This window comes from Eptesicus fuscus, chromosome 3 (assembly GCF_027574615.1).
Source record: "Eptesicus fuscus isolate TK198812 chromosome 3, DD_ASM_mEF_20220401, whole genome shotgun sequence".
Lineage (NCBI taxonomy): Eukaryota > Metazoa > Chordata > Mammalia > Chiroptera > Vespertilionidae > Eptesicus > Eptesicus fuscus.
Window position 1 is genome coordinate 103,667,564 of NC_072475.1, and position 12,962 is coordinate 103,680,525.

The 12,962-nt window shown below is 39.7% G+C and overlaps 1 protein-coding gene across 5 annotated transcripts in view; it reads left to right on the forward strand.

The window, feature by feature from the left end:
- The window catches only part of USP25 (ubiquitin specific peptidase 25), a 194,366-nt gene that overhangs the window by 32,347 nt on the left and 149,057 nt on the right, over positions 1–12,962 (forward strand). For all 5 annotated transcript variants that reach the window (XM_054714081.1, XM_054714077.1, XM_054714078.1 and 2 more), the window contains exons 2-3: positions 4,329–4,406; positions 9,247–9,391. In XM_054714081.1, coding sequence (XP_054570056.1) covers positions 4,329–4,406; positions 9,247–9,391 — 223 coding nt within the window. The remainder of the gene's footprint in view (positions 1–4,328; positions 4,407–9,246; positions 9,392–12,962) is intronic.

Below are 12,962 nucleotides of genomic sequence, written 5' to 3' on the forward strand. Positions count from 1 at the left end.
TTTCAGATGTAAGTATTGCTACCCCAGCTTTTTTTTCATTTCCATTAGCCTGGAAAACCTTTTTCCATCCCTTCGCCCTCAGCCTGTGTCCATTTTTTTTTCTGAGGTGGGTTTATTGTAGACAGTAGGTATATGGGTATTGTTTTATTATCCAATCCGTTACCCTATGTATTTTGATTGGGGCATTTAATCCATTTACTTCTAAAGTTATTATTGATAGGTACTTATTTGTTGCCATTTTTATTCTATACCCCTGTGTTCCTTCTTCCCTTCCTTCCTTCCTTCCTTCCTTCCTTCCTTTCTTTCTTCCTTTCTTTCTTTTTTACTTTCTTTTTTTTTACAGCAGACCCTTTAGCATTTCTTGCATTGTTGGTTTGGTGGTGATAAGTTCCCTTAGTCCTTTTGTGTCTGTGAAGCTCCTGATTTCACTTCCAATTTTGATTGGTAGCCTTGCTGGGTACAGTATTCTTCGATTCAGACCCTTCCTTTGCATGACTTTGTATATTTCATTCCATTCCCTTCTGGCCTGATGAGTTTCTGTTGAGAAATCAGTTGCTAGTCTGATGGGGGTTCCTTTGTATGTTATTTTCTGTCTCTCTCTGGCCACTTTTAAGATTCTTACTTTTTCATTGGTGTTTGCTAATTTAATTATAATGTTCCTTGGCGTCGGTCTTTTGGGTTCATTTTGCTTGGCACTCTGAGCTTCTTGGATTTGTGTGGTTTTTTCTTCCCTATATCAGGAACGTTTTCTGTCATTATTTCTTCAAACAGGTTTTGTATTCCTTGCTCAGTTTCCTTTCCTTCTGGAACCCCTATTATGCGGATGTTGTTTTGTTTTGTGTTGTCCCAAAGTTCCTTTAGGCTCTCCTCCTGCTTTTTAATTTTTTTTTTTCTAGAAGGTGCTCTACTTGGTTATTTTTTTCCATCTTGTCTTCTAGTTCACTGATGCGGTCCTTTGCTTCTTCTAGTCTGCTCTTGATGCTTTCTATTGAGTTCTTTACAGCAGCGATGTCATTTTTCATTTCTTCTTGGTTCTTCTTCATTTCCTCTTGGTTCTTACTCATATTGTCAAATTTGTCTTCCATTCTTTACAGCCACCTTATGACCATTTCTCTGAATTCTTTCTCTGACATGTTGTTAGTCTCTATTTTGTTTACTTCCTTTTCTGGTGATGCCTGCTTTTCTTTCCTATGGGGGCTTTTTCTTTGTCTCCCCATTGTCTCTCTTCTCTGGATGTCTGGTTATGTAGTTCTCTTTCTCCTGTGTTGATTTAAAGGCACAAAATACAACACAACCAGGTACAAAACACAGGGCACTGAATAGAAATGTATTCACGCTTTTGATAACCCCCAATAAAGGTGAACACCAGAGAAAGGCAAATTAGGGAATAGGAGAGAAAGAAGAGGAGAGAAAAAAAAAGAAAGAAAAGAAGTGTCATAATGAAACTGGGAAAAGGAAAAAAAAAGTAAGAGAGAAAAGAAAGAGACTATGAAAGAAAAGGGAATAAAACTATATATATGGGGAGAAAACTCCAATAGAACTGCCACTAATCCCTGCAAATGCCAGCAACAAGTACCTGGAGATTAATACAAACTACAAACAGGAACTAATATCAAGCGAGGCGAGGGAAAACAGAAGCGAAAAACAATAAAAAACAAAGCAAACAAAACAAAAAAAATACGCAAAACAATCTCACATAAAAGCATAAAGAATTGATATAGTCAACATTCAAGCAAACAACAGCATAAGAACAGAGAGAAAAACAATTTTTGGATAGTTAAGACAGAAGAGAGAGGTGTGTATGGACTTGGAGCAGGGAATTGGAAATTAGATATATAAATAGGGTGATAGATATATAAGTAGTGTGAAATTTTAACAGTGGGTAAACAGAAAGAATAGGGAAAATCTAAAGCAAGAAAAGGGTAAGAGAAACAGGACACCAAATGGGGAAAAGGTAGGAAGAGAGTGATGGCATAAAGGTAGAGTTGAGATAGAGTAAAATGATGCAAAAGGAAAAATGATAATAGAAATTAGAACACTAATCCCAAAGTATAATAAAGTGAAAATAAAATGACACTTAAAAAGAATAAAATAGCTGTAGTTATAATACTGATTGAAAATAAAAATGTAATAATTAAAAATGTAAAATCAAGTGAGGAAAAAAGGAAAAAAAAATTAGTTTCTTAAGTAAAAGATGAAGAAAATAAGAATTAAAAAACAATAAAAAATTTAAAAAAAAGTAAAAAAATAAAATGTGCAGTAGTGAAGGTCATTCACTTCCTCTATTGTTCTGTTTGGCACACCTGTTTCCCAGTCAGGACAGTGTTGCAGATCCCTGCATTCCACTGCTCCTCAGTGTGGTAAGCCAGTCCTGATTTTTAAGCAGGTGGTGTCTTAATTACTTGTATTCCTTTATATTTGATTATACAAGAGTCAATTTGTGCTTCAGCCCCTGGGTGGCAGTGTTTCTGGATTGACTTCTAGGCCTTGCTAGCCTTCTTTCCCTGTGGCAATCAATACCAGTTAGTGGAAGTGGGCTGCCTCAGAGCCGGCTCTCCGAAAGTCACTTCCCGCTCCGATCCCCAGGTTCCAGTAAAACAACTTTCCCCTGCAGTCTCCCAGGGGTCCCCAACTGGGTGATCCTATGTGTTGGGCTTGGATTTGAAGAGGAAAAAGCCCAAGTGTGCAAACAGCGGGGCTGCAGGCAAGTCTGCATATCCCCCTTTCCCTTTTGGATCTAAGCAGCAGGCACACTTTTAAGTTCCGTAGGCTTTTCTTTTGCGCCAGAACAAAATGGGTTGCTTTTTAGAGATCCCTTCTGTTAGCATCTCTGAGGACCCCTTTTCACATTCATGGATCACGCCAGCCCCAACAGCCACGGACTTTTCTAGGCACAGACCTTCCCCAGTCCTTCAGCTCCCACAGTGCGCGTGTTTCTCTCACCCGCAGGGACCAGAGACCTCACCTTATCCCAGGCGAAATCTGACCTTTCCGTGGTGGAGTGTAGACCTCTTTTGAAACCGCGTATTTCGCCAATTGGGGACCGGTGTTCTGGGGCTCGCAGCTGTTCAGTGGTCTCCGCAGTTGCAACTTTTCAAGCTTCCGATAAGATCCACTTTCTTCTTTAAGATGGCGCGGTTTCCACATTGGAGCCGGTTGCTCTGAGAGGGAATTCAGTCGCAGTGGGGCCTGCCCGGTCAGGGCAACCCCTTCCAGCAGTCCCCCACCCTCTCCTGGAGTTTAGCTTTCCTTTAACTCGCCAGCAAATACTCCCCTTGCGACCCTCAGCTGTTCCTTCTTTCTGCTCCAGGACAAGGCTCCGGACCCGTCTGTCTATTCCGCCGCCATTTTTTTCTCCCCCAGGTTTCTTCTTTATAGTTACTTAACACTTTAGAATTCCTAGGAAGAAGCTTAAAACTATGCTACTGTCTTGTTTCTCATTAAGCTTTCACCCAATAGTTTTAGCATGCATTGATCATTCTTGACTGAATTATTACTGAGATGAATGTAAAATATTTTCAAGAAAGATTTTTCAGATCCTTTTATTCATGGTGTTGTCTTGGGAACTATTTTTAAGAAATACAGAGTTGTAGGGAGGAACATAGCTCTTAATTAGGGTAGTTCAGGGAAGGATTTGATAGTGGGATCCTATCCATCTCCCTCCTTTTCTCTCCAATAGAGTATAATTACTGTATAGACTAATAGCACATGAACAGGTTTGAAGCAAATGGGAGCAAAAGATGAATTCTATTTAGGATCTTTTATGACAGATTGGAGAATGAGATGATTCTCTTTTTTCCTCAAATAGATCTTAGGATTCCCATGATGTACTATACCTACATAGTACATGGCCTGCCAAAGCATGTCTCTTTCAGACATTCCAGGTGCCTGGATGCTGGCTGACCCAAGAGGCAGGGAGGAATTCCCAGAACTGCCTGACTTAAGTCAGTAGGGCCATCACCTCCTTGAAGTAGCCCAGTGGATACATTTTCCTTAGTTGTTCCTGGGTTTATCCATCATGCAGATCACTCCTTTTTATTTTGGGAGACATAAATGAGGTAGTGAAGACTAGCTTGAAACTTAATTCAGGAACTCTTATTCTTGGGGAGTAAGGTAAAAATTCCCTTTTGGTGGAATCATGAGAATGGAGTAAGGTCCTCCCCATAGCATGGTTCATTCTTCCTAAAAGAGTGCAATTTGTTCAGTCTCAAGTTCTTTTTTATTCTAGTTTATTTTGCATTTTCCATCCCCCCCCCCCCGCGCCCCGCAAAGTCATTTATATTTTCATATTTCAGAGTATAATAATTTTGGTTTTCCCCCTCCTTTAGCATCAGCAGACGTTTTTGAATCAGCTGAGAGAAATCACTGGGATTAATGACACCCAGATACTACAGCAAGCCTTGAAGGTATGACCTCTGTTTTATGACATAGTTCATGTTAACCCCTTTAGTCCTACTGCCTACCATGTTTGAAAGTTGAGTTTTTTTGTTATGCCATGTGGTAGTAGTAGAGATATAAGAAAGAACTTTTATAAAATAAGAGACTTAACATAACATACTATAGTTTTGAGCATGTTAGCTTCAGCAGCCTAATGTTCCAAGACATCATGGAGTGACAGATAACTCTCCGTAAGAAACACTTTCATGGCAAAATGGAGAGGTGTGAATCCAGATGCAGATGGCTGGTTTTACTCAAGAGCCATGCGTTAGAGTTTAAATGGGGTGGAAAGTGGGTTGGGTTAGAGAAAGAGGAGGAGAGAAGAGTAGAAAATTAATAGAGCATCAAAAGCTTTTTTTCTTTTCCTTCCAAGGAGAAATATAATTTGGCTAACGTTCAACTGATTGTACCTTATGAATATTCAACATCAAAATTGTTTAGTATATGCAACAAATAAAGTGCATGAGGCACCAGATGAGTCAGATCACATGGGTCCGTGCATTGAAAAGATCAAGTGGCCTGGCCTGAGTGCCTCGGTAGTTGAGCATCAACCCATGAACCAGAAGGTGGCTGGTTTGATTCCATGTCAGGGCACATGTCTGGGTTGTGGGCTCAATACCCAGTAGGGGGTGAGCAGGAGGCAACCAAACGATGTTGCTATCTCTAAAATCAATAAAAACATATTAAAAAAAAAAGATCAGGTGAAGGAAAGATGTTTAAGAATTAGAACTGCATTTTAAATTTACAGCATTTGTGCCACTCTAGGCCTTCATACAACTTCAATCCTTTGGAACTTGCTCCATGAGGCAAAATTATGTAATTTTTTATTCTGAGCCCCAAATTCTTCATTTGTTTCTAGAAATAATTTATCATTTAGTTGAGTGTAATTATAATCATCATAATGATAGTGATCATAGCACTTGTTAGGCACTTACAGTACTAGCTGCTATTCTAAATACTTTATGTGGATAACATCCTTCTAATACAGTGGTTCTCAACCTTTGTAATGCTGCGACCCTTTAATATAGTTCCTCATGTTGTGGTGACCCCCAACCATAAAATTATTTTCGTTGCTACTTCATAACTGTAATTTTGCTACTGTTAATGAATCGCAATTAAATATCTGTGTTTTCTGATGGTCTTAGGCGACCCTGCTAGCACAGGTTGAGAACTGCTGCTGTAGAGCCTAAGACCATCGGAAAACACAGATATTTACATTGCGATTCATTAACAGTAGCAAAATTACAGTTATGAAGTAGCAACGAAAATAATTTTATGTTTGGGGGTCACCACAATATAAGGAACTGTATTAAAGGGTCGCGGCATTAGAAAGGTTGAGAACCACTGTTCTAATAGCTCTATGAGGTAGGTATTATTTTCATCCCTTTTAAAAGATTAGGAGACAGAGGTTAACGTGACTTGCTTAAGACACACAGCTAATATGTGGAGGAGCTTAGAATAGGAACCAAGAAGCCTGGTTCCGGGGGTCCACACTGAACTTCTGCTTTTACTAGAAGCTTTGCTTCAGCTTTTTCCCCATTAGAAAAATGATTTAAAGCCTTAATGCATGGGTTATGAAGCCAATGTATGTATTTGGACAGGAAGCAAAAGTGTTGTACTCAGTTTTAATAATTATGACATTTGGATGATTGCCAGTTTTTTCTTTATTCCGATAACATGACCAAATCACCCTGTGTGTATTTTCAGACAGTGTCTTTCCCATTCTGTACTACTGAGTGGGAGTATTTATATTGTCAGGGCAAATCTAGGAAAATTTCTTTTTTAATTTGCAAAATATGTAGAATGTTTAAATAATAATTAATTAATTAAATTCTTGTCCACATTTTCTTTGAGGTAAGTTGTGTGACTTTAGTAGTTGTTGTTTTTGTTTTAAACTTTTGATTCTGGTAACAGTAGCTGGCATGGGGGTTGGGGAAGACACTGTGCTTAAACCTTAACTATTGCCCAGTGTAAATTTGTAAGATGTTTAATAATATCTCGACTCTCGCAGTTATAGACTGACAGGTAGTTTACTGTTGGGAGCCACAATGTTATTGATTGATTTCAGGACTTTTATTTTATTTTGAATATCTATCTTTAGCCCTCCAAAGTTAGTAAACTTTAGGTTGTGTAAATCCTGGTTGCAGTTTGTTATTGTACAAGATAGTGTATGAAATGCACTTAGCACACTTCTAATAAATATTAGCCATTATTATTGCAAATTATTTTACAACTAGTTTACTTATCCAGCTATAAAATATGTTACACCCATATTTTGGATGAATCATTCATTAAAGAATCTTATAATAATTGTGACAGATAAAGTTTAAAGCAGTGGTGCTTTTCAAACTGCACCCTGACTCTTTCTCTCTTCACTAGCTACTAGAATTGGAGTGGGAGTGCATTGGGGGACTTCATTCTCCCATAGCTCAGGCCTCAGGTCTTGGAATCATCCTGATCTTTTTCTTTCTGTCACCCCCGTTCCCCCATATTTAATATGATAGAAAATGATGTGGGGCTCTGCTGCTGCCTTTTCTGTCCAATAATCTATTCTCAACAAACAGTAGAGCGGTCCTTTAAATGTGAAACCATACCAAGTCATTTCTGTCCAAATCACTCCACTGGCTTCCTGTTACATTCATGTGTGTGGGAAAATTCCTAAGGCCTGCACAGCTTGCATGCTCTGGTTTTCTGTTATAAAGATAACTTCATTATTAACATCTGGATTTCTTAATGTTGTTTGAATTAGCTGCCATAGAACTGTTACATGTATTAAGTGTACAGAGAAGATAGAGATAAAACTGAGCAAGTCATTCTTTTGTTGTTTTAGAAATTCTTAGTTTCCTAGCATTGGCTTTTTTCCCCCTAAATTAACTGTAGAAAAACGTTGTGTCTAGGTATGCTTTTGATGAGAATTACATAACCTTTATTAGTATGTATAGTTTGGGTGGGATCATCTTCTTATCATTGAGCATTTCTGTCTAGGAGTTCTGAGTGTCTCTTCCTATTATCAAGCTGCAGAATGTTTTACTATTTTCTTTCTACAAGCCTTTGGCATTTGCTTAAGTTTGCCTATAGGCATGGATTCAGCATCCATATTAAAGGGAACATCTTTTATTGTCCTTGTTTACAGAAGTACTATTATAAATACTTATTATTTTTTACACTTTTATATAGCAAGCTCCAGAAAATATTTTTTAGTTTGTTCATTGGTTTAGAAGTATAAGTTTGTGATTGACTTTTGTTAAGCAGATATGAAAGTAATGGAAAAGTAAGGAATTAGTAGTTATATAATTGATTTTTACATTGTATTAGTAGTTTTAATTAATAGAAACAGGAATTACAATTGATATAGTATACTTTGTTTACAATGAATTTAGGGTACAAAATTAGAATCAATAATAATTTAAAATCTGAAAACAATTTTTGCTATTACTAGGTGTAGCAGTTAATAATGAGGATTTTTTTTAATAGATGGAGTTACACATATGTTGATATATATACAATTTGATATGTATGCTATTTTGTTGTATTGACAGCAAGCTTCAAAACTTCATATGTCAAATTTTCTGGAGGTATTAACATCATAGATATTTTTACGCTTAAAAATGTCAAATTTCGTGCCAAAAAAAAAAAGAGCATTTGCAGGAAGTTTTAATTCATTACTTTATTTTGAAGAAAAGTTCTGCTGAAAGTTATTGTATACTCCAGGAAGCTTATGGTGAACATGCTCCATCTCAAGATACTTGTGAACGCTGATTTAAACACTTTAAAAGTGATGATTTAGATGTGAAAGACAAAGAATGTCCAGGTCAACCGAAAAAGTTTGAAGACCAACAATTACAAGCATTATTGGATGAAGATGTTTGTCAAACTCAAAAACAACTTGCAGAAAGATTAAATGTTGCTCAGCAAACAATTTCCGATCGTTTACAAGCAATGAGAAAAATTTTAAAGGAAGGAAAATGGGTGCCACATCAACTGAACGAAAGACAAATGGAAAACCGAAAAGTCATCAGTAAAATGTTGCTTCAACAGCACGAAAGAAAGTCTTTTTGGCATCGAATTTTGACTGGCAATGAAAAGTGGATTTATTTTGAGAATCCCAAATGCACAAAATCATGGGTTGATCCAGGTTAACCATCAGCATCGACTGCTAGTCCAAATTGCTTCGGAAAGAAGACAATGCTTTGCGTTTAGTGTGATCAGGAAGGTGTGGTGTATAATGAGCTTCTAAAACCAGGTGAAACTGTTAATACTGATCGCTACTGACAACAAATAATCAATTTGAACCATGCTTTGATCGTGAAACGACCAGAATATTCCAGAAGACACAGCAAAGTAATTTTGCTTCATGATGACGCACCATCGCACACTTCAAAACCAGTTAAAGACACGTTAAAAGATCTTGCCTGGGAAGTATTAACCCACCCGCTGTATTCACCAGACCTTGCTCCTTCAGATTACCACTTGTTCTGATCAATGGCATAAGCACTTTCTGAGCAGCACTTCAAAATGTACAAAGAAGTAGAAAATTTGGTCTCTGAATGGTTTGCTTCAAAACAAGAAAAGTTCTGTTGAGACGGTATCCACAAATTACCAGAAAGATGGGGAAATGTGTAGCTAGCGATGGACATTACTTTGAATAAAGCACTTTTGATGTTTCTCTTACCTTGTTTTCTTTGGTTACAAAATCTACCATTATTAACCGGTACACCTAGTATTAGTTGTTATGAAGAAGATTACATAAATCATGAGATGTATAGAAATAGTTCAAAATATTTGTTGTTCTGTTCTTGATATTTGAAGGACAGTAATGGAAACTTGGAATTAGCAGTGGCTTTCCTGACTGCAAAGAATGCCAAGCCCCCTCAGCAGGAAGAGACAGCTTACTACCAAACCGCGCTTCCCGGCAATGACCGGTACATCAGTGTGGGGAGCCAGGCAGACGCAAGTGAGTTTACTTCTCCTTCTTAATATTTAATACGACGTAATGAAAAAACACCATGGGAATATATTCATTTGTTTAAGCAGAGGTGAAGGACAATAAAAGATCTACTTTAAACTTGGTTCTTTTTAGTGTATGTGAAAGGAGCATATATACATATCAGCATTATATATATTTTTTTCCAGTTTAGTAGGAGTAAAAGATTGTATTTAAGTTATTTATCCTTTCATTGAGCATTTCACATAGTAATTATTGTTTGAAATAGGGAGTAGCTACAGGTGTTACTCATTAAAGAAACAAACTTTTCTAGAATTTTAAGTGGGAACAGTCATTTCTTTTATGGAATTTAAGTGTTGTAGAAGCCTTAATATTATTTTTGAAGATAAAATATTATTTCTGACTAGAGGCCCAGTGCGTGAAATTCGTGCACCGAGATGGAGGGTGGTCCCTCAGCCCAGCCTGCACCCTCTCCAATCTGGGACCCCTAGAGGGATGTCTGACTGCCCGTTGGGATCGGGCCTAAACGGGCAGTCGGACATCCTTCTCACAATCCAGGACTGCTGGCTCCCAACTGCTTGCTTGCCTGCCTGCCGGATTGCCCCTAACTGCTTCTGCCTGCGAGCCTGATCGCCCCCTAACTACTCCGCTGCCAGCCTGATCGATGCCTAACTGCTCCCCTGCCGGCCCGATTGCCCCTAACTTCCCTCCCCTGTAGACCTGGTCGCCCCCAGCAGCCCTCCCCTGCTGGCCCAGTCACCCCTCACTTCCCTCCCTTGTTAACCTGGTCACCCCTAACTGCCCTCACCTGCAGGTCTGGTCATCCCCAACTGACCTCCCTTGCAGGCCTGGTCGCCCCCAACTGTCCTCCCCTGCAGACCTGGTTACCCCCAACTGCCCTTCCCTGCAGGCCTGGGTCCCCCCCAACTGCTCTCCTCTGCAGGCCTGTGTCCCCCTCCCAACTGCCCTCTCCTGCCGGCCTGGTCGCCCCCACTTGCCCTCTCCTACAGGCCTGGTCGCCCCCAACTGTCCTCCCCTGCAGGCCTGGTCACCCCCAACTGCCCTCGCTTTCAGGCCTGGTCCCTCCCAACTGCCCTCCCTTGCAGGCCTGATCGCCCACAACTGCCCTCCCCTGGTGGCCATCTTGTGGTGGCCATCTTTGACCACATGGGGGTGGACATCTTGTGCGTTGGAGTGGTGGTCAATTTGCATGTTACCTCTTTATTATATAGGATTACTGGTAGGTTTACCATTTAAAAGACTTTCCTTTACCTCAACTCCTGCCCTTCCCCAAGTAAAGCTTTTGGGAAATGATTTATTACCATGTAATAAAACTAGTGACCTGGTGCATGAAATTCATGCACATTAAAAGGGGATTAATTAGAGGAAATAACTTAATATTGCTATTTGCCCTTTCTCTATAATAGAAGTGTCAGAGATGAAAGAAAATTAGTAAAATATATATGAAAACCTTCCTCCTATCAGAGTTTGGGGAGCACCACGGGATCCAGAGTCAAGTCCCCGTCCACCCACATGCACCTCAAAATTGTGTGAGACCCAGACCTGGCCAGCCCCCCACCCCGCATTGGGCTAGATCCTGACCTGGCCAGTCCCACCCTTGTCAAACCCTGCCGGGCAGTGGGTGTAGCCTCAGGTCCCCTGGCCGGGCGCCAGGATGGGGGGCGTGCCTTGAGGTCCTCCATCAAGCCCTGCCAGGTGGGGGACATGGCCTGAGATCCCCTGTCAAGCCCTGCCAGGCGGGGGGTGTGGTCTGAGGTCCCCTGGCCTGGTGCCGGGGTGGGGAGTGCGGCCTGAAGTCCCCTGTCAAGCCCCACCTGGTGGGGGCACAGCCTGAGGTCCCCCGGCCTGGCGCTGGGGCGGGGGGTGCAGCCTGAGGTTCCCTAGCCCAGCACCAGGACTGGAAGCGCACCTTGAGGTCCCCTGTCAAGCCCCACGGGGGTGGGGGAGGGCATAGCCTCAGATCCCTGCTGATTGCTCGTTAAGGCTCCTTATGGGAACTTGGCCTCAGCTGTGGGTGCAGCGATCTTTGTGACGGAGTGATGGTCAGTTAGCATATTCCCTCTTTATTAGATAGGATAAACATACATATGCACACCCAGACACAGATACACATATACATATGGAAAATTTTGCATGGGATACTAAGCTTTCTTTAGAGTATTAATGTGTTTATATAACAATGAGTTTTTTAAAAAATATGAACATTTACCTTCTATAAAATGTAGGTATTTATTTTTATGCATTCTGGACCTGAGAAGTTTGATTATTAACTTGTATTGAAGAGAATTTCTGATTTTATTTATAGACTTTAAGTTAGACAGCAATCAGGAAGAACCCATCGCATAGATGTTTATAGCTATTGATTGGCATTAAATACTGCTTAATTCTTTTTAATAAAATATTTTCATTTCAAATTTTCAAGGTGATCTTTATATTTTTGCTTCACTAATTATCTTAGGTTAGCCAAAGCTGGAATACTCCTATAGCACACAGATAATAGGTGTGGGAGAAGTTTTATACACATAAGACAGACTTTGCTTATGTCCAAGTTCAAAACACACTGTGTTTTGGCCTCTGTCTTTATCTCTAACTTCCTTTTCTCCTGTTGTCCTCCTCTCACTTTGCACTGTCATGATACAGAATGGCTTGAAGTTCTCAGACCCCCAGTGCTATTTAATCTCTTTGTCTTTACATTTGCTGTTCCTTCTGTCTGGAGTCCCCTCTAGCCTTTACCTCCAGCTTCATTCCTTCTGGTATAAGACTTAACTCAGGAGCTGCTGGTTCTGGAATGTTCCCCGGAAGTAAGTGCTTCTCTAGCAGCTAGAGCATACTTTTGTCTTACAAGAGCACTACTGTGTTATTTTCAAATTATATGGGCCATTCTTGCTTACCAAACTGGAAGCTTAACAGGGCAAGAGACCATTGATGTTCCCGGCATCATACTAGAATGTCATAGTGTCTCAAAAGTATTTGTTGAATTATTTTTAAATATATAAAAAGCTGTTTCAAAACCAATAAAAGGGAACAAGTCTGTAGCAAGAAAAAGAGAAAAAAAAGAGGTGATTAAAAAAGGTTAAAAAGGAGAAGTCCATAAATAAAGGAGGAATGAGTGAGAATAACATTAACTTTTATGGTTCTGAGACTTGGGAGGAAAACCAAATTAGGTAGAAAAGGGAAAAATAGAATGATTTTGATTGAAGGCAACTGCTTAAAGTGAAGGAAACAGGGAATTGACTAAACATGGTTCAGGGTTCTAGTTGAATGGATGAAAAGATATTAGAATGAGAGCTGAGAATTCTTAATATAGATGGTAGACTTCGTGACATGAGATAACATATATAGGTATTCAGGGGAGGTAAGATTTATAAGACTGTTATAAACAAAAGAAAATGTCTTATTTGCTGTGAGAAAGTCAGGAAATATTGTTTAAGGCAGATGTTAACACCTGTTCAAGATTTTAGACAAAGGAATAGTGAAATGTGGATAAAAAGAGATTTGAACAGGAGCCCTGAGGGAAAGGGCCACCTGATTTTATTTTACTTATTTATTTTTAATAAGT